The 19,195-nt window shown below is 48.6% G+C and overlaps 7 protein-coding genes across 7 annotated transcripts; 3 read left to right on the top strand and 4 right to left on the bottom strand.

The window, feature by feature from the left end:
- Positions 1–580: 580 nt before the first annotated feature.
- Positions 581–1,122, top strand: F5B22DRAFT_641515 (zinc finger protein; the record flags this gene model as incomplete). Its single annotated transcript, XM_047977997.1, has 3 exons — positions 581–585; positions 640–683; positions 803–1,122. The coding sequence occupies 3 exons, from the start codon at positions 581–583 to the stop codon at positions 1,120–1,122; spliced, it is 369 nt and encodes a 122-aa protein (XP_047835730.1).
- Positions 1,123–1,250: 128 nt separating this feature from the next.
- On the bottom strand, positions 1,251–2,676 carry F5B22DRAFT_155087 (proteasome component pre6). The gene is made up of 5 exons (XM_047969187.1): positions 2,381–2,676; positions 2,313–2,319; positions 2,207–2,259; positions 1,757–2,144; positions 1,251–1,706 (listed from the first exon to the last, which is right to left on the bottom strand). Exons 1-5 carry the CDS (start codon positions 2,409–2,411, stop codon positions 1,379–1,381), a joined length of 807 nt encoding a protein of 268 aa, XP_047835729.1. The 5' UTR covers positions 2,412–2,676; the 3' UTR covers positions 1,251–1,378.
- Positions 2,677–2,786: 110 nt separating this feature from the next.
- On the bottom strand, positions 2,787–4,768 carry F5B22DRAFT_154906 (uncharacterized protein). Its single transcript, XM_047969185.1, has 4 exons — positions 4,546–4,768; positions 3,951–4,486; positions 3,753–3,896; positions 2,787–3,703 (listed from the first exon to the last, which is right to left on the bottom strand). Exons 1-4 carry the CDS (start codon positions 4,571–4,573, stop codon positions 2,948–2,950), a joined length of 1,464 nt encoding a protein of 487 aa, XP_047835728.1. The 5' UTR covers positions 4,574–4,768; the 3' UTR covers positions 2,787–2,947.
- Positions 4,769–10,079: 5,311 nt separating this feature from the next.
- F5B22DRAFT_154760 (uncharacterized protein) lies at positions 10,080–12,791 on the bottom strand. Its single transcript, XM_047969184.1, has 2 exons — positions 11,120–12,791; positions 10,080–11,055 (listed from the first exon to the last, which is right to left on the bottom strand). The coding sequence occupies exons 1-2, from the start codon at positions 12,415–12,417 to the stop codon at positions 10,476–10,478; spliced, it is 1,878 nt and encodes a 625-aa protein (XP_047835727.1). The 5' UTR covers positions 12,418–12,791; the 3' UTR covers positions 10,080–10,475.
- Positions 12,792–14,375: 1,584 nt separating this feature from the next.
- On the top strand, positions 14,376–15,284 carry F5B22DRAFT_154740 (microsomal signal peptidase 12 kDa subunit-domain-containing protein). The gene is made up of 4 exons (XM_047969183.1): positions 14,376–14,629; positions 14,693–14,752; positions 14,845–15,097; positions 15,173–15,284. The coding sequence occupies exons 1-3, from the start codon at positions 14,579–14,581 to the stop codon at positions 15,055–15,057; spliced, it is 324 nt and encodes a 107-aa protein (XP_047835726.1). The 5' UTR covers positions 14,376–14,578; the 3' UTR covers positions 15,058–15,097; positions 15,173–15,284.
- Positions 15,285–15,302: 18 nt separating this feature from the next.
- On the bottom strand, positions 15,303–15,791 carry F5B22DRAFT_632863 (RING/U-box; the record flags this gene model as incomplete). Its single annotated transcript, XM_047976751.1, has 3 exons — positions 15,303–15,401; positions 15,460–15,609; positions 15,678–15,791. The coding sequence occupies 3 exons, from the start codon at positions 15,789–15,791 to the stop codon at positions 15,303–15,305; spliced, it is 363 nt and encodes a 120-aa protein (XP_047835725.1).
- Positions 15,792–16,448: 657 nt separating this feature from the next.
- Positions 16,449–18,275, top strand: F5B22DRAFT_154968 (uncharacterized protein). The gene is made up of 2 exons (XM_047969186.1): positions 16,449–16,475; positions 16,658–18,275. The coding sequence occupies exon 2, from the start codon at positions 16,891–16,893 to the stop codon at positions 18,097–18,099; it is 1,209 nt and encodes a 402-aa protein (XP_047835724.1). The 5' UTR covers positions 16,449–16,475; positions 16,658–16,890; the 3' UTR covers positions 18,100–18,275.
- Positions 18,276–19,195: the final 920 nt, after the last annotated feature.

Raw genomic sequence — 19,195 nt, 5'->3', positions numbered from 1 at the left:
GCCTTGTAAGACTGCGTTGGTCAAGCCCTTGCACGAAAGGGGATGGAGGATGGTGTTCATTAGAGGGGTTTGTGGACAATACGAAGCTTATGAACATAATATACTAGTCATCTCGCGTGACTGTGCTGGTTCACAATTAATCGCGTTTAAAAATCTAAGGAGGATCTTAGGATACCTGGGCAACAGCCACGGCATTAGCAACCGAGCCATATTCAACTCCAGTATTACTAGTTACTAGATTACGATGTCTAGAACAATGCACTTTCTGTGCTCCGGCGTGGTGCTTGTGGAATTAGACGTGCAACGACGCCTTGGTACAAGGAGGAGGAATTGGTGTACATATTAAAGGGTTGGCGAGGGCTGGGTAGTGAAGTAGGCGCGTAGTTTAGGTAGGCCGTGACCCTTACAGCGATCTCTAGTGCCGCAACAGGGGTATGTGGCGCTAATTGTCAACTGTCGCCCCGCACTAGTTACCGACAGCAATAGTCGCGGCAAAGCGAAATTTCGCGGACACGGCTCCTAAGGCTACCTATCTCGCCCGCATCCTCATCTGGTAAACCCGCCCTGTCTATTTTCAAACATGTGGTACGCCATATCGATTTCTTCTTGTGATATAGGCAGCTAACTGACGCTTCGAAGCAAGCACATACTAAACGCCCAAGTGGCGATCCGTTCACCATGCTGTAGGTCCATCCCATTCTCAACCCGCTCGGACGGTAACTTGCGGGTTTGCCGTGCTGGGCCTGCGATTATAATGGCTTAGTTATTCGTTTACTGACCTTCGGGCGTGGGTGGAATATAGGCAAGAAATGGTTTGATTGTGCCGACTGCCACCACGAGCAGGAGTCGCATCAGCTCCAGCAGACCCTCGAGATGACGTTCGCGTGCAAGAAGTGCAAGAAATGCTTCCGCAAAGACGCGCAGGAGTTCGAGGAGGCCGACGAGTATTGCCCACATTGCGATAACCATTTCGTCCTCGAGGCCGTCGTGCCCAAGCCCGCGCTTCGTGTCGAAGGCGAGGATGCGAGAGTGGACAACCGCATGCTGAAGGACGACCGTGTTAAGAACAACCAGCAGAGAACGATATTTGATATACAAGCTGATGCTGATAAGCTGGGCTGATGTGGTGGTCGGGGGCGACTGCTAGTGGGAAATGGGATTGAAGTAGAGGAGGTGCATATTTACTGAGCGACTGAACTGCATATGATACCACACAATTATACATCACGAGACCAATGAATAGAAGATGAAGTACGCATTTTATCGCCATCATGCGGATCATTATTCGTAGTCAGGAGAATGCTCCCCTGTAGGAGCTTATCTTTGGTTACGATTATTTCTATGGTTCCTGACACCCAGCTCTTTAATCTGTGATTGACTATTCACTACCCCCCTCCCGCTCCCTCGGCAAGATAGTTGCGCTGCCCGTGCCAGGTGTCCGGCCAGTCTTTTTCTTGGCAGCTTCCTCCTGCTTCTCTTGCTCGATAGTCTTGACATAGGTCTCAATGTCTTCAACTGGGAGCATTTCAATAGTCTTTCCTGGGGCCATTATAGCAATCTCAATGTTCTTTGCACCCGTCTGGACGACCTCTAGAAGTGATTTGATTGCTAACCGAATCGTCGCCTCACGGTCCATATCATCCTGGTAGTTTCGCTCGAGGAATTCTCGTACGGTCTTGCTGGAGCGGCCGATAGCATTCGCCTTCCTGTGAACGGTAAGCCGAACAGTCTACTCATAGTGACAAGATATGCATACCATGCGGAATAGATGCCGCTGGGTTCCGTCTGGTAGAGTCTGGGCGCGGTGCTACCCTTGTCGAATCCCACGACCATGGTGCTAATACCGAACGGTCGCACACCACCACTCTGCGTGTACCGCTGTTGTACACCGGCGACATATTTCGTGATGTACTCAATTGTACAAGGGTCCTCGACAGTCAGACGGTGTGATTGGGCTTCGAGGCGAGCTTTGTCGATCAGAATGCGGGCGTCGGCGTTTAAACCGGCAAACGCGAGGCATACGTGCGTGTCGACAAGTCCGATCTTAGACGGTGTGATGCGTGTGTCTTGTAACTTCATGGCTGATCTCTTCTCGCACCCGAGGACAACAATATCCTTACCCTTGACGCCGACAGCGCAGGTACCTGGGAAGCTGGCATTAGAATACTATGTGGTCGCAGCGTAACCTGGAACGGGGGATCTCCACCTCTCTTGACTGCTTCGCCGGCATATTCGACCTGGAAGACGTGTCCGTCGGGACTATTGGCTATTAGCAAACTAATACGAGCGGGCGTCTTGTGGGAGCTACCAACCTAAACACTATAAGTGGTGACGATTAGTGAGAGTGCAGATATATGGGGATTTACGATTAAGGTCATACCTGAAAGAGCTCTATCGTATCCTGACGCCATATTTGAGGACTTTATGAGTTGCTAAATGTACCTGAAGGGAAAAGAAAGAACTAAGGAAGCAAGGTGGACGGGAAGTTGACGTTGAGGATGGTGAGTGCAAGGATAGCTACAATCCCGCAAGGCTGCCAGAGTTACGAAGCTCAAACAACCAAGCTGAGGAGCTCCTCCCTCCAGCCAACCGACGCTTGGCAAGCTTGTGGATGCATGACCATCAAGTACCGATGTACCTGGCGTGGGGTGCATTCAGCCACACCTCATGTACTGGATAGCAACAGCCACATTATGGCTGACACTAGATTACATAATTGATCGTAGCTGAATCAATACATACCGAGGTACACTCTATACCTAGGTACGTTCTTCACTGTGTACCTAGTAGTTTTCGATCAGAAGCAGATATAAAATCATAATGAATATTTGCAGTACCAGCTGCTTATCCATTTTCTTTTGTTTATTAAAATGTACATGATCTTTTGTTATACACGGAAGAAAATGTTGTATTACATGGTTTGGCTCTTTCCAGTCACATTAGTAACCTAGTCAAATCGCCTAATCATAGTCCATCGCTTGTCCTCTAACCAGGCATTCATCTCACGACAGCGAGTCTCAAGCCTGTCGTTGAACTCGTTGATCCACAAGCTTTCTAATTCGCAGAGTCCGACGACGTTCATGCGACTGAAGAAGTCTTTGATGATCCAGGTCGGAGCTATCAACAGGTCAGGTTGTGATATAGTCCGGAGTGCGAAGTCCAGGCTCCGACACGCCAGGGCTGCCAATTTCCTGGTCTCGGTTGGCTGGTAAAGTCGTGGATCGAGAGCCGGAGGCATGTCGCCGGTTATCCCCGGACTTGCAACCTCGTTTTCTGGTTTGTTAGTGACTTGGAGGAGTGCATAGACACATTGGTGAAAGCCTATGAGGACCGCCCAATAATAGACGTGCGCGAGGCACAGCAAGGGACTTGCAAAGCTCAAGGGCTCATTGAATGGCACATAGGAGCTACCGTCACCGACCCAGTACGGCAATCTAGTCTTTTGCCGCACAACATCAGCCCATATGTCGAATTGCGTCTGAATATTCACGCAATTATCTAACAGCTCTCTCGCTATGAGTCTGCGATTGCTGTTGGCTTCGGAGAGCATAGTATGATCGGCTCGCGAATATATTGAGGGTAAAAGAACGGCAACGTCTAATAAATCGTCGAGACAAGTCCGAGGATAATGTTCCCATGGCACGACTGTCCACTCAGGATTGCATAAGAAAGTTGGCTGGCGATTAAGCAATGCGGCCCAAACCTGTAACACGGTTAGCTTGAGATGCAGCCCATTGAACATTGATACCCACAGCGCTTGGCCTGTAGACGCGCGCGAAGAAATGATGTGCCGGGAAGGCCTGATATGCGGCAGGACCTAGCTCCCGTACCTCATCTGCTAGTTCTGACGAGGCATTGCGGGGGAGCTCGTTAGCATACATTGTCGACGAATTTTGCTGAATGTCTTTAGCTAGCAGCGCAGCAATCGATAGGTTATTCTTTCATCATACCTGGTATAAAAATAAGCATACGCCTTCTCCGGAACTGGCAGTCGAACCATCACCGGCTTCTCCCAAACTGACAAAGCACATCGATTTTAGGTAGAAGTTTTCCTCTCGAAATGTTGGCGTGACATCGAGAGGCTGGGTATCGAGCAACGACAACATTACATCGTAATTCTGCGGCGGCGAGCTACCTTGCTTGATAGCGGAGACAAGGTCTGCGTGTTGCGCAACTATGCGAATGAGATGCGAATCTGCTCCGGATTGTATGGCTATAGTCTCGTGCCATGCTGGCTGGAACGGCTCGGCTGCTACAAAACTGAGACTGGCCGCATGCTGAGCGCTGGCTGTAGACTGAGAGATTCTCGATTGCTGGACATTACGTGGAGGGTGACTTCCCACTCGGCCCTTGTCGTCCTGGGTGCCAACGATAAATACAGTTTCTCGCTCGTATCCAGAACACGCTCTCCCGTAGTCTGTACATTTTTTGCAAAACGGCCTGGTGTTGTCGCACTTGACTCTACGAGCCCGACAAGTATTACAGCCTCCATAGACTTAGTTGAGCGTGGTGAACTAGCACGTATCGTGTTATATGGTGACATACCTTTATATTTTCCAGGCACGCCAACCATACTGAAAGGACGCTATACGTGTGACGACCTGTCTAGCTATATTGCCGGCGCATTCATTTCTCAGGCCCCCGTCTTCAAATTAAGAGAGGAAACGATGCCGGTGGGTAGTGAGACTGGATACAAGTTATCTTGGAACTCAAACAACGACGTAGTCGATCAGCGGGACGACGGCTTCTTCATATATGGCCACCAAGCGAAGTTGAGATATGGAGGCTACATAATGGTAGCACAGGCCCCAAAGAGGACCCATCATGGCTGATACGAAATGACAGATAGCGAGAGGGAAATGCACTATCGTGAGTGAAGCTCGGTTGGACATGTCGACGGGTTGCAACGACAAAACTGCAAGGCTCTATTTTCGCGACATGCTAGTAGTTGCGACACGAGGACGATGCTACCGTATCTAGGGAATAGCTCCGAGACCCCAGTCAGTAGTGCTTTATGTACCTATCGTGTCAGCCCTCGCTCCCTCCTCGAATCGCGTGCCAGCCCGGCGACGAAGGAGACTGCGAGGCACTACCTACCAAGCAGGTGGGAATCAGCAGCACAGCACCGGGCGGCGCCAAGTCCAACGCTTCCATCATCCGATCCGTAGGGCTGCATTTTGGACTGTGCAGGTTGCAATGACGTTGCGGATATGTTTTTGGGCCGACCTGCGTGGATCTCCCGGGACGTCTGTGGGGGCCCCTTCAACCCAGGCCAGACCAGGCAGTCTTAGCAGTCCAAGCAAGCAGGCACCAGACAGGGGGGCTGATTCGACCGGACATTTTTAATTGTCGTTTCGTATTGAGGCCGTTCTGAGGCAAACGATACGAGCCGCCGTTGATGACAGCTGATGGGAAGCGCGCTAGACTCCCCTGCACCGAGCTCCCACGCTTTGCCTTACTAAGTCGGGTCTGGTAGGGGCATCGTGACCTGACTCGATTCTACAAATCTTGTTCATTGGGCCGATCCCACTCTGCACACTTACTCACACGTACAGTAGCTATACTGGCCTTACTAATGCGCCGCCCGCTCCGCATCTACATAGTACAGAACCGGAGGTGGCTGGTTTTATCGTGTTTCCCTTAGACCTGACCCTACAACGAAGCGAAGCCCGTATTCTTCCTAGAAATGTCTCTTGGCTAGACACCGCTCATCCGTATTCGTCTAGTCGAAGAAAAAGAACCCTAGGCGACCTCTCCGTGCAAAGTCAATACACTTCATGGTGGATGCCTTCCGCAAGAGAGCAGTCATCGTGTTCTACCGAGTACCGGAAACTCCAACCCGATCTAGCCATTGTGTCACATTTCTCCTAATTTGGGGACGTGGCGACAACGGATGTAGATACACAAATTACCTATTTAGGTAATCAGACCTCGCCGCGGAGCCTTTTGACGGCAGCATCATCTCTATGCCTCCGAGGTGTTTCAGGGATATACACTTGGGTGCATGCGTGGGCATTGCGGCAAGCTTCCGCTTCTTTTTACAACTGAATGAAAACACGCCATGTAGTATTACCTATACTTGCTAACGCCAGTAGTTTCTCTTTAGACGGAGACGAACCTATGGAAACAGGGGCTTCTCTTTCGTTCCTTTCAATTATTCACTTCCTCTCCATCCCTTTTCTCACATTTTCTTATATTACCTCTGAGCATGTCGCCAAGCCCTCACTCACAACTGCTGAGATGTCTATTCGAAGCGGATAGAATAGAAGTAGCGATGCCGCTGTTCTGGCGTTGTCACACAATCTGACCATCATTTCCAGCACACTAAGCTGCGTAGGCGATAACCGACTCCTGAGATTGCTGGAGACTAATATTGGTGGGACAGCATGTTGTAATAGGCTTTGCCTAATGGAGAGAGCATATGGTTGGTTGAGACTACATCACACGACCGCGTCATTGCATCTGTAAGAGAAACCCCCTAGGTATAAACCATCGATCTCCGGCCGGCTCATCTGACAGATGCGCAGTCTTGGCGGGGATGAGTCGGACTAAGATCTGAGCCTTACGAGGCTTGGGCACCAGATTGTCCTACGTACCAACACTATCGCACTTATTGAAAGTTGCCGTGCCTGGATGATCATCCGACCCGACATTCAGCCCGAACTCTACAGACCTAGCGATCAACTTCGGAACTCATGTAGCTGGCAAGGGATGCGGTGGTCTCTGTGATGTAGATGGGTTGACGAGATGCTCAAAATCTCCACCCTAAGACTACGTCCCTGAATGGAATCTTTGTGTCCCGGGAGTTCCTTCGAGGACACCGCGATTCAGGTGCGTCTGTCGACCACTTTGGCGCGTTGTTGCGTTTGTAAGTGGTTCTTCCCAGGTAACCAGTCCAAGACTTTTCTGTGGCACTAGGGGTGGAGATGAGATAGGCTACATTTACATCGGAGGAGCGTGATGGATTCCGCGTTACTGCAGTCCGGGTGGCATGATACCAAACGCGTCAGACAAATTCACAGTATCTCCTCGACGGCAACTTCCTGCGGGATATCTCTGTTGGCATATTATCAACTGTGCTCCTGCCTAGCTCCTGCCCAATGTACGTGTACCCTGACTCCTTTGAGATTCCAAATATGTTTTGGTATTGGATAACACAAAGACCATGTTGGCGAACAGTGTGCACAGTCGATCTAAATGGCAATACTTGCCTTGCTCTTGATCTACGAAGACCAATCAGGCTAGTAAGGAACATAATGATAACCATGTTGTGATCCACAAGCAGAGCGAGGGGCAGGCACCAATTCTACTCCTCCGTAGCCCCTAGGGGTCATCCTACATGCTTCGCTTCAATCACGGCACTCTACTCAGCTCGGGACAGAATCATTGCGGCATATAACTTCCGTCCAGGGAACTACATCATGTCAAGTCGCATCTTGAATGGCACGAACATAAGGCTCAAGTGCCTCACATGGCATGCTAGTCTACTACTCTAGGCATTTCAATGCTGACATTTGAGCTCTCGATTAGTTTATTGTCTGGCTCACAGAGAGTGGACTGGTTGTATAGACTGGCCGAATCCCGCCCCCTCCCAGCTAGTGTCAGACTTTTATTCTAGACCTCAGGGCCACGAAGAATGGAGCAGGCGTCAACTACGGGTCTGGGGCGTCGCAGTTTGCCTCACCTTGGGGGCTTACGAGTGACCCTGGGGTGTAACGCTTATACAGCATACATATCATTCGCCTATAATTATCTCCGCCGATGGTGAATAGAATTTTGATATTATACTGCCCCTGAATTAACAGCTGTATTTCCTTGGCTTCGTAGCTAGGAGGCCGCATGCCGAACATTCGTCTCATATGACACAGCGTCAGGCTAATCACGCTTACAACAGCCTATTGGTTACTTGGTCAAGTAGCTGTTGAAATTAACAATTCTAATCTACGCATAGTGGAAGTAAACCTATAGGTACATGAGACAAGGGGGGTTTCTGAGGAAAATTCAGAGACGATAGAGTATTTCCTCCGTATAAAATCAGTCCCCCTTGACTACATAAGTGCTGTTCTCCTGATCCATTAGCGGCAAACCTGGCACTGAAGGAAGATTTATGCAATAGCGACTACGACGTTATCATGGTGACAATCACACTTAACAACGGTCTCCGAGTCAGTTCATAGGAAAAGGGTGACGCGAGTTATAGGGGTATCGTGTAGTTAACTCCCACAGCGGAGTGGTACTGAAACCCACGCGGAACCAACCTCACGTGTTTCTCGGGCCAACTTACAACGTCAAGTACGTCGCTTTTGCGGTCTCTAAGTTCTTTCCAGTCATCTATTGGATTCCCCTGACCTAGCAATCTCCTTTGATGTTTCGTTCCACGTCTTAGAGTTGCGAACATCATCGCACATCCGTCTCGTCTAGGGTAGCCCCTTTACCACCTAAATCCTATTTTCCCCGAGCATCCGAATTTCTCGTCCCCTTGACAAGAAAAAGAGAGAAAAGAGAAAAGACTTGTCGCTAATGACCGTCCAGCTCGCTATGTACGCTTGGTTCTATCTGAGCATTGTCACGCCACGTTACAATTGAAGAGAGAAGGAGGCTTATGAGGAATCAAACAATGCAAGAAGGAGGTTACTCGACATCGTACGATCATGCGCGGCTCAGAGGCGTTTATTTGAATGTACTACGAGGTTCTAATGGAGGTACTATTCACCTCTATCTCGGTTCAATAGGCTCTAGACTGAGTCTATGAAGTTAAGAAGCCTTGCGACATTATTACAAGGATCAAGCGCGCATGTTTGACTACAAGCGAGTTACGCGTCAATCCACGTTTAGTTTTTCGAGTGCAATCCGTATAAGTCACTGAGAGCCAGGGGGATCAGGGGTAAGTGTACCATGCAAGCTTGACTGACTCATTGGCACAAGTGGTGACGACGAAATGACAGGCGAGTAAAGCGTAGGCTAACTATATTGCCCTGGGGACGAGATTATTGCAAGTGAATAGGCCGCTTGATCGCCAGGCCGTGCGACTCAACATGCAGCTAACAAGATGGAGGCCGCTTGATCAGACACGTCCCAGATGCGAAGTGGTGGAAGAAGTTAGAATAACAATAAACTTGAGATACTATTAAATATAAGTAGTCTTTATGTTAAACATGAGTAGCTTGATATCTACCATGCTGCCTGGGCTTTTATGGGAAGCCCATTCCACAGTTGGGCTTCGGTGAATAAGCAGCCCCCGAGGCTATACGTGTCCAACGTCAGCTGAAAGCCATACCTGGATGCCGACGAGCTGACCATACATTAGTAGATGACCAACGATACCACCGGGGAATAGAAGGCTGGAAAGCATACGCGGTCTATTCTGCCTTGTATTGTACCGGCCGAGCCCGTAATACTGTCCAATGACATGCTATCTTGGCTACTTTCTAAACGCTGCGTTTCCTTCTCTCCTGACTATTTCCTCGTTTCCCTCATCGTATCGCGCTCAGTAATTCTTTCCTACTCTATTGTATTTGCCTATTGTACCGATTTGTCTTCGCTGGTGGGCGAGATTTGGAGGAGTATTTATTTGAGGTGCTGATATAGATAGGCGCGTTCACGAACAGAGAGATGCAATGGCAGAAGCCTCCAACAACCCCACGCTTCACACAAGCAAAGCAGATGCTACTCGCTAGAGCCCCTCACCAGTACCGTCACCAGATCAAGAGCAGTGTTCCGCCCCAGTATAAACACTCAGTCGGGAATACCCCTCGTATAAGGATCGATTGTGTCACTAGCTATGTTTTCCTAACATCATGAATGATTTGACTAGGTTATACCAAAAACCCAGATTGCACTGAATCTACCTTCGGCACTAACGAACTACAAACATGTCTCCTATGCGTCATGACATATCGCGAGTCGGCTCTGAAGAGAAACAACCATACTAGGCCTCAGTGTACAGCCTTTGATTCAATACTTCAATATCTAGCGTCAACTATCATATTGAGAGTGGCGCAAGAGCGCCCTAGCTCTACGAGCATTAAGCTCTGCGGTATTGCCGATATAATACGAGTTACGATAAGATGTGAGTAGCAAGGTGTGAGATATTGCTGTGACAGGGTTGACTAAAGAGAACTGTCTCATATTACAGAGGAGGCTGTCAAACCAGAGTCCCATATGCTGCCAGCCCCCTTTCTTGAACACTGCGTGGGGCCTCAATATCAACCACGACAGCAGCTTTCTCCGGAGACGAGAGGTTGAGATCTCACAAGGCTGTTTTAATTGGCATGATTCGGGTAATAACAAATTTGACACGAAGATAATAACAACTTTATGCATGGCTAATATGAACGTTCTATAGGGGATCTATCAAAACCCTAGACCATCGCCGGCTATAAATGACTAGTACAACAGAAGGAAATCAAGTAATGCCTGACTATACCCTAATCGTCGATTACCATCAGACAGCAACCGACCTCAATGCTTCATGATCAAATGAGGCGCAAACGTCGAGCCAAGAACAGCGCCAAGACGACAAATCCTACCAGACTTCCAAGGATACCAAAGAAGGCATGAAGATCGGTGCCGTCCATGAACGGCACTCGAACATTCATGCCGAAGAGACCCGTGACAATGTTGAGCGGAACAATGACAGTGGCAATGAAAGTGATCTTACTAAGGCCAGCATTGGTCTGCGTTCCTTGCGAGATACTGTCAATGGTGAGTTGGGCAAGATAATTGCTGTGCGCCCGAGATAGAATCTTTTCGAAGTGTGTCAGATTAGTCATCATGGTGACAACATGGTCCTGAATATCGCCCAGGTACATGCCTATGTCCATTCGTGGCGTGACTTTGTAGTTCTCATTGCATCGCTTAGTGAAACCCTTGAGGACGTCTGCTTTGCCGCCAAGGACTCGCATCAGGCCCAACGTATTCTTACGAACACCGCCCAGCTTACGTAGGAACATGTGCATATCGTCAGAACGTGCCACAAACACTGAATCCTCGATACCTTCAGTAAGCAGTTCGATCCGTTGGATGGCAGGCGCAAAGGAATCGACAATGTTGTCACTATACTGGTAGGTTAGAGCGAGCTTCAAAATTCTGAACAAATGATCGGTGGGAGAGGGCTTACATCAAAGCATAGCATATCCAATCACTACTTAGCGACACATACTCCTTCAGGTTGACAATTCGCTTTCTGACTTGGGAAGCGTGAGAGTTTGGCTGGAAACTGAAGCTCAGAGTGCCTTCACGCCAAACAAGGACGTAAATATTGAATGGCTCGTAGTCAGGTCCATCTTCATCTTGAACCACATTAAAGGATCTGAAACACGCGAAGTAGTAGGAAGAAAAGATTTCAATCTTCTCGCGAGCTTCTTGGGTGGTTATGTCTTCTATCGTTAAAGGATGGACACCAAAAGCTTTACACAGTGTTCGAACTTCTTCTTCGTTTGGTCGATTGACGTTGAGCCACCAGACACCATCTGGCTCATCACGGGGGAAAGTGAACAATCCACGGAGGTCTTCGCCAGGAAGGACGAGATCTCCAAATTCAGCTGCATGTATGGTGGACTCCCACGCAGATGAGAAGAAGCTGAACCGATTTGGATCCATGTGTTCCTTATCAACGGGGCCAATACCAGGCTCCAGACCTGGATCCTGCACTGGTTTGGACGGCTTTTCTCCTACATCGCTAGAAGTAGAAGGAACATAAATTATATCTCCGTCAGTTGTGACCATGGGTTCATCGTGTCCATCTTTGTGCTCATTTCGCAAAGTTGGGAATACTCTTGAAGCTTTCTGGGCTTCAAGGTTCTCTCTGCGTGCTAGCTCCTCTGTTGCGACGAAATTCTCCAGATAGTCAAAGTCGATATAAAGCTGGTCCTGCCGATGATCATCTTGCATAGGAAAACACACATCCTCCTCCGCTGTCTTGTTTGTTGCCAAAGACGCCGCATCATCAGCAAATGTCACAGGTCTGCTACGCCCGGACCGTTGGCTATTGCGACTGACAAACGACTGAGTGCGGTGAAGGGCCTCGCCCTCATCTTGATTGGCACGGCCATCGGAAGTTGAGAAAGTACGCTCCCGACGTCGTGCTTCAGCGAAAGCTTTCACAGAGTTTGGTGGCGATATAGCTCGCTCGTTTGTAGAAGTAAATGTCGGGCGCCGACCATGTGGAACAGGGATCGTCACATCATTGTCATCCTCATCGATGATGGCTTCTTCAAAGTCCCGAACTCTAACATCGGTTGGAGAATACGGTCCATCGGTCTCTAGATACTGACGAGAGCCATAAAGCGTGTCAACTGTTCCACGGCGAGGGCGGTCTAGCCGCTGTGCGGAAGCAGTGTTGTGGCGATGATCATCCAATTCAGGGACCGGGGTCTCATAGCCCTTCTCAGAGTTGCTTCCGTCGCGTTCCGACATGTTGCTAGAAGCGCTGTAGCGGTACACGTGATAGAGATATCAAGAATGATACAACAATATTTATCCAGATGCAAAGTATAGTAAGGAGAGAGAGCCTGGTGGAGCCTTCGATGGGCTATTCATACGAAGGTACGCATAGTGGTTGAATTCTAGCCCAACAGCATTCGCAGTTCGCAGCAGGCGTAGCAGCACGCCGACTGCAGGTTAACGTTGTTGTATGCCAGAACCAGTCCAGTGGATGAGGGTAACCTAATGGAGCGATATAGAGAGGCGCAATTGAAATTGGGGTGGTGAGGAAAGAAACTTTCGACTGCCCAAAATAGGGGAATATACCGGACCAGTTAGGGAGGCTTTGTGTCAACGCCGCCGTAGACCCAGCAAAGAGGGCCTAGAAGCGGTCGAGAGAATGAAAACTTGGTGCTGTTGAGGACCGCCAACTTGTTGGTTTTATATGTGCTGCGGTGTATTTACCGCGAGGAGCAACCGAGGGCGTGCCGGAAAATGACTCGGCTGGTTGTCGTTGAGCGCTCGTAAACTTTAATTTCGGAGGGTTCTCAAATGACAGCGGCCGACGATGGCGCGTCAAGTCGGTATATATAGTGAAGAGAGGCACGCTGCAATCGAAGACCGATGGTTGAGCATGCACTTAAAGCCAAATGGTGGCAGGCAATGGAGCTGACCAGAAAGTCTGCTCAATGGAATCAGCTGGTTGTTAATGGTCGCAAATGCAAGGCGAGTGAACTTACCCTTTCGTGACACCTATACCGCCGCTTATCAGACTGAACCTAGTAGTTAAGTAAATTGCACACGAGCTCAAGATGAATGCGAAGGGGGAAAATAATAAGAAACCCGTCCTTGAAAGCAGGAAGTGTCTGGGACGAAAGATTGTTTGTTAGGGTGGAAGGGTTTTCGTTGTCACTTGGCGAAGGAGCATCCGATGTGGCTACGGCGCCAGGAGTAGTTTTTTTTTTTTGGTTCTTTTTTTGTTCTACCTCTTCAGTATGTTAGGTACCTACCCTAACTAGGTAATGGCCAGCGCTGTTACAGAAGTGTCACAGCGGATGCGGTGCGCTGTAATGCACGCACAATTGGAACACCTACCTACCTAGGTAGGTACTACAGGCAGAGTCCACCTAGGTAGGGCCCCCTTAGCAAACCTAGGTAGGACCTACCTAGTACTCAGTACTTACAAGAGTACTTATCAGGTAGGTACCTACTTACAGTAAGTAAGGAAGCCTGGGCAGCTTGCTAGAAGTGATATTAAGGGGTAGATTCTAGAGCTTGTAGCCTCCTATCCCAGTGGGTATAAGTGGGGGATTTCTCATGAAATACTATGTACCTACGTCTATGACATTTACCTCACATGTATTAAATCTGTAAGGCGGTTAGTGTTTGCTTTCAAAACTAGGGAAGTAATTTGGTACCGGGAGTCTGTGTAGCGAAAACAACAACCATCGTGAATTTGACACAGGTATGGGGCGCCAACCAGTTTTCTTTCTCCTCTCGAAGCTCGAAGCCACGCCAATCTTTATGCTCTGTTTCGGTATTCCATTAGGTACACCTACATACCCAAGCGTACACAACATACTACCTATCTACGAGAGAAAATATCAGTACATTGTGAGTTTCTTTTTTTACATATATCGGATTGACTACGAAGTACAAAGGCAACGCGTATATCAGACGCATGTACAGTCGGGAATATGGAGTATGATACGTACTTACCTAAGTACATATGTCTGTCTCGTAATGTAATAAGCTAAGAGCTAAATGTAGAAATTTGGATACATGCATAAGTACTTTTCTAATTAAGAAGAAAGTTAAGAGGCAGACCTTCAAAGTTTAGTGGAAATCTACTACTATGTACATAGCCTAGTTATGTACCTAGGTACTTCCAAGCTACAGTAGGTCCACTAGAATACTCTAGGTAGGTACTTATATGAGTGAGGTGGGTCGCGCTGCAACTGCTCAATAGGTCCTAAGAGGACTGCCACTTTAGAGGCGGGAAGCGACCACGTCGCAGCATCTTCTTTCTTTGTATGTACTCGACGAATGCACAAACGCCGACAAGAACAGCGCTGCATATAACGCAGTGCCGATAGCTCCAATAACGCTGTGTAGTCGAGGATTCATTGAAGGCTCAATCACAGAAGCCGCGACAATGGCAGATCAGCTACTCGAGCAGATCCGAGATGCCGTCGACGGACAGATTGTGCGTCCCACTACAAGCTACATGAATGCCGTGGACTATGTGTTTAACTGTTGACATTCGCAGGACTTCCAAGGTCAGAAATTAGCCGATATTCTGGCAACTGTGCTTCTTTCTATCGTTGGCGTATGTGTCTCTCCCACCCGCCTTACAAGCGCAATGCCCACTAGGCATGGAATTCGGGATTAAAGGAGTATCCTCATTAACAATATCAATAGGCCATCTCATTCCTCGCCGGTTTCCTCCTCCAAGATATCGCATTAGCCCTCAAAATTGGTCTAGGCGGCACCGCCCTGACATTCCTCGTTATTGTCCCTCCGTGGCCTTTCTTCAATAGGCACCCTGTGAACTGGCTCCCTGTTGGCGGATCAACGATTCCAAGCAGTCACCAAAATCTAATCATAGACGAGAAAACATTGGCGGAACGATAGTCCGTCGATCCCCTTGAAGTCTATGCTATCAAATCGGATGGTGAGGCTCTCGTGAATATAGCACACAGCAAATATACTTGATTGTTCTGAGCCTGAGTATACCTGACTATATCAGGTCAAACCGTGCCCCAAGCCCATTTTGTCTTTAAAGATAAGCGTAGCAGTGGAAATCGAGAGCCTTCCGCATTGGCCATACCTACGTAGTCACCAAGTCTGTCACTGAGCATTTCTTCTCACACCAACCCTTATCGACCATACTTCTGGAATTCCCAATCTCTGTTGTCAAGCGGGCAGACATGTCGAGCTTTCAGCCATCTCGAGATGCAGTGGAAATGGAACGCGTGCTAATAACCAGTCAGCCCCGAGTTTGTGGCTCACATGTCAAAAGGTGGGCGGTCTTACGTTGCAAATACCCCAAGCAACAGTGCACTCTTCACTGGTAGCAGATGCCTGGTTGGCTTGGCACTCTATGCACAAATCCATAATGTGATTTCGACAGATGGCACAGTTGTCGACGACGATGTCCCAGGCCCACAACGCGACCGCATTCCACTAACGCTCCAGTGTCAGAAAGGAAGGCTCCAGGACAAGTCCAAGCTTCAGTGTAGTGTAGTGTTTACCTTCTTTACCTCGAATCTCTTCTTCCCGTCATTCTTGGCATCGACGTCACCACCCTTCCGCTTGGGTGCAGCAACAGTGTTGCTAGGGGCATCTGTCATATCTACGTCGGCCATCGTGGCGATCTCTGTAGTGCGTGATACTGTGGTGGTTCAGGTGTAGGTAGTTGATCGAGGTATGGAGGTGTCGGAGGGGTAAGGAATGGCCGCGATAGTAGACTGGCGGCTGTTTGCTAATTATTGGTACAGCCCATTTGAATGCTCTGGCGTGGGAGATGTTCCTCTCGACTTGAAAGTAGGCACCTGGTGGTCGGTAAGCCAGCTGCTTACCACAAGACAAAATGATGTCAGTATAATGAGGGGGGAGATCGAAATTTACCTTGTTCCAGCGTGGATGCGTCGCAGGTGATGATATGGATTTCACAGACTGGCACTCGTTGTTCCCTCAAGGTGGACTACCTACAATGTACAGGTAAGCTACCCAGGTACGTAGCAGGTAGTACATAGTGGCTACCTTATTGACTGATTTACTGAGGCAGAATCCACAATAGTCCACCCCTCTTTAATACATTGCGGATAGGTACCCATACTGGACCTACCTGAGCATCTATCTCAATACCTACATATTCACTTGAATATTTAAACATGCGGGGCTTTCAATTCAACCTTGCTTAGGTCATGTGGATGTTTCAGCGCCACCCAAGTCCCGTGATGGATGCTGTCCATGCCCATATGTACTCTGATGTACTTCAAGGCTAAATTCCTATTGTAGATATGTAGGCAGGTACTTATGAGTGTGTAGTAAGTTGGATTCCTTATTATCTTTGCATAGCCACCTTCCACTCTCCCGCCTCATTCATTCATTCATTCCGTTCCATGTTATTAGTATCATTATTAGGTATCAATATTGCTTGTTACTATTTGCAAGTTTTCTTCAAGAGCACATCGCTAACTGAATCTCCGGTATCCTCAACGCTGTGCAGATACTTCCGCTTTCTCGCGGCCGCTGACTTAAGGATCGCCCTTGCCTGACTGACCCGACCCATTCAAGAGTCATCCTTGTTGTTCTCGTCACCCCGCATCGCATCCAGTCGCACACCTATCGCCAGGTGGTCCTTCTGGGACAGTTTCTATCGCGTGTTTTGCAAAGCAAAATACGCCCTCGTCTCACTCCCCTATCATTCTTTCACCACGGAATACATGTTTCCACTTGAGAATGCAGGAGTTCGTACCAACACCAAAGGGCACACCTAACAGGCGGCGTGCTCCCACGAGTCGAGGTCGCAATGGCTCCCAGAAGGTTTATGCCTCTGAGAACGATCTTCCGACCTACAAGCCCAACAATATCGCGAGCCCGAGCACCCCTCAGAAGCATGGTTCTGGTAGATCTGCTGCTCCGCAAATCCAATCGACGAATCAGAAACAAAAAAACAAAGGGAATAGGAGTCGCAATGCCAAGAATGACGTTGTATCGCCCGGTCGCCGACCGGATGGCGAAAGCCCGTCTTTCCAGTCTAAGAGGGCACCGGTAAACATCTTCGCTGGCTCGACGTTTCATGCATCTCCCGCGCCATCTGCATTACCCCTTCCAAGTTTCCTAGGTTTGTCGAATGCGGACTCTCCTGCCGTCAAAGACAGGACGCCTGAATTAGCTCGGGATTCAACCCCTCCCCAAACGGACTCGGACGAGGGGAGTCAAGTGGACGAGCCTACGCCCCGCCACAGTGACTCTCCCTTGGAGTTTTTTTTTCGCGCAGATCGAGCTGAAAAGGCTGAAAGGGCGCGGGTTCGCCGAGCTAGCTCAGCAAACACAGACAGTGTTTCAACTGCGTCATCTGTACCTTTGCAGGACTCCCCTCGTAAGGAATGCAATACTTTCCCCAAAACCATAGCTCATCGTTCTCTTCGGCGCTCGGGAATCATCGAGAACGACCCCTCGGTAGGCATACCTTCGAGTGAGCTAGATGGTGATTCTGGGTTACCTGTAGGTCCTGCATTCTCGACCCCATACTCGGAACGAATTCGAGCGGCTCGTTCAAACTCAGCACATACAACTCCAACATTGCATCGAAACATGGATCCGGCTTCTTCTGAGGCTCTGAAACGGTATCTATTTACTGGTCAACTCACACCATCCAGATCAGAAGAGCTACCGGCCAAACCAGGTCTATCACAGACAACGCCGCAACCTGTCCAGCAGCAGTATAGGCCTGGTGCTAGTCAGTACCAGGGTACATACCAGGCGTCGGAGCGACTACCGTTCCCTAACCAGAGCCTCCCTCGAGGGGCGCCAGCAAACCACGCACTGCATGCTCAGCCACCATCATCTCTCCATATCCATGCTCAACCGAGTCCGCCACCTGATCACCTTCTCACATTGGAGGGTAATCTTCGGCAAATACTCAAACTCGACGCTCTGAGTTAGCCGCGCTCTTCCAATGCAACTGCGAGCATAGGGTTGGATTTCTTTACGGCGTTATAAATGGATCTTACGATATTATCATCAGTATTTACTACTGTGATTATGGCTTATCTCGGCTTCATTGCTTTTACTCTTTTTTTTCCACTTTTTTATTCAAACCTATGGTTTTCTCTAAGAGACGGGGCCCATCGTGTTCTAATACACAATGATTGATGACGGTGATGCATTTCGGACATCTACCCTTTTCCATAAGGGAAGACATACTAAGTTTCAATACTTCTGTTTCGGTTGAACTTGAGTAATGTATTAAAACTCATAGGGATTTGGGGCGGGGTGTTGAGCGTTGAGCGTTGCATGTTGCATATCGCATATCGCATATTGCATGTTGCAAGGTACATGGAAGCGGTGGCTGAGGCTCGGTTATCTCGGATAATGCCTCTTGGTAGTCGTTCCGGGCATGGAAGTTACATGATAATCGTGGTACGACGTCGGGATTGCATTTGGTTCGGAGCCGGTTTATATCATATGGAAGCATTACATTCGGTGTTCTTAGGTGAAGGTACGGAACTGATCGGATTGTATATGCCTACAGTACCGACATATCTAGTGGTGATGGGGTGTTCAGGCTCGGCTAGCATTATCAGGGAGGTGGGAAACACGGTGAGAAAATGAAAAGAAAAAGCGGTGGATTTTTTTTTTCTTTTTTTTTGGATGATATATTTCAGCACTCTGGTCTTGGACTTCCTACGACAGACCTTAGGCAAATAATAAGACAGACCTCGCGGTCTAGTATATCGTCCAAAACTTGAACCATCGACTCGTAATTTGTGAGCAATTGCTGGGTAACAACGGCGATACCCCGATATCAACTATTGCACCTTTGTTACAATGTCCTCACTTTTACTTGTCAATCTCACTAAATTAGGAATTTGAAGTCGAGAGTATGTTCATCTATCTAGCTAGGTATACCTAGGTATAGAAGGGATAAAATGCGGTGAAACAGAGCACCACATTGGACGCCCAATAAGGCTGACGTCATCTTTCTATAAGCATCAAAGAGGTGGGTGACAGGGATACTGGCTACACGTGAGTTGGTGCA

Source organism: Xylaria bambusicola (assembly GCF_022495145.1).
Source record: "Xylaria bambusicola strain CBS 139988 unplaced genomic scaffold F5B22scaffold_2, whole genome shotgun sequence".
NCBI classification, from domain to species: domain Eukaryota; kingdom Fungi; phylum Ascomycota; class Sordariomycetes; order Xylariales; family Xylariaceae; genus Xylaria; species Xylaria bambusicola.
Note: the sequence above shows the minus strand (reverse complement) of the source record. Positions and strands in the feature narration are given on the sequence as shown.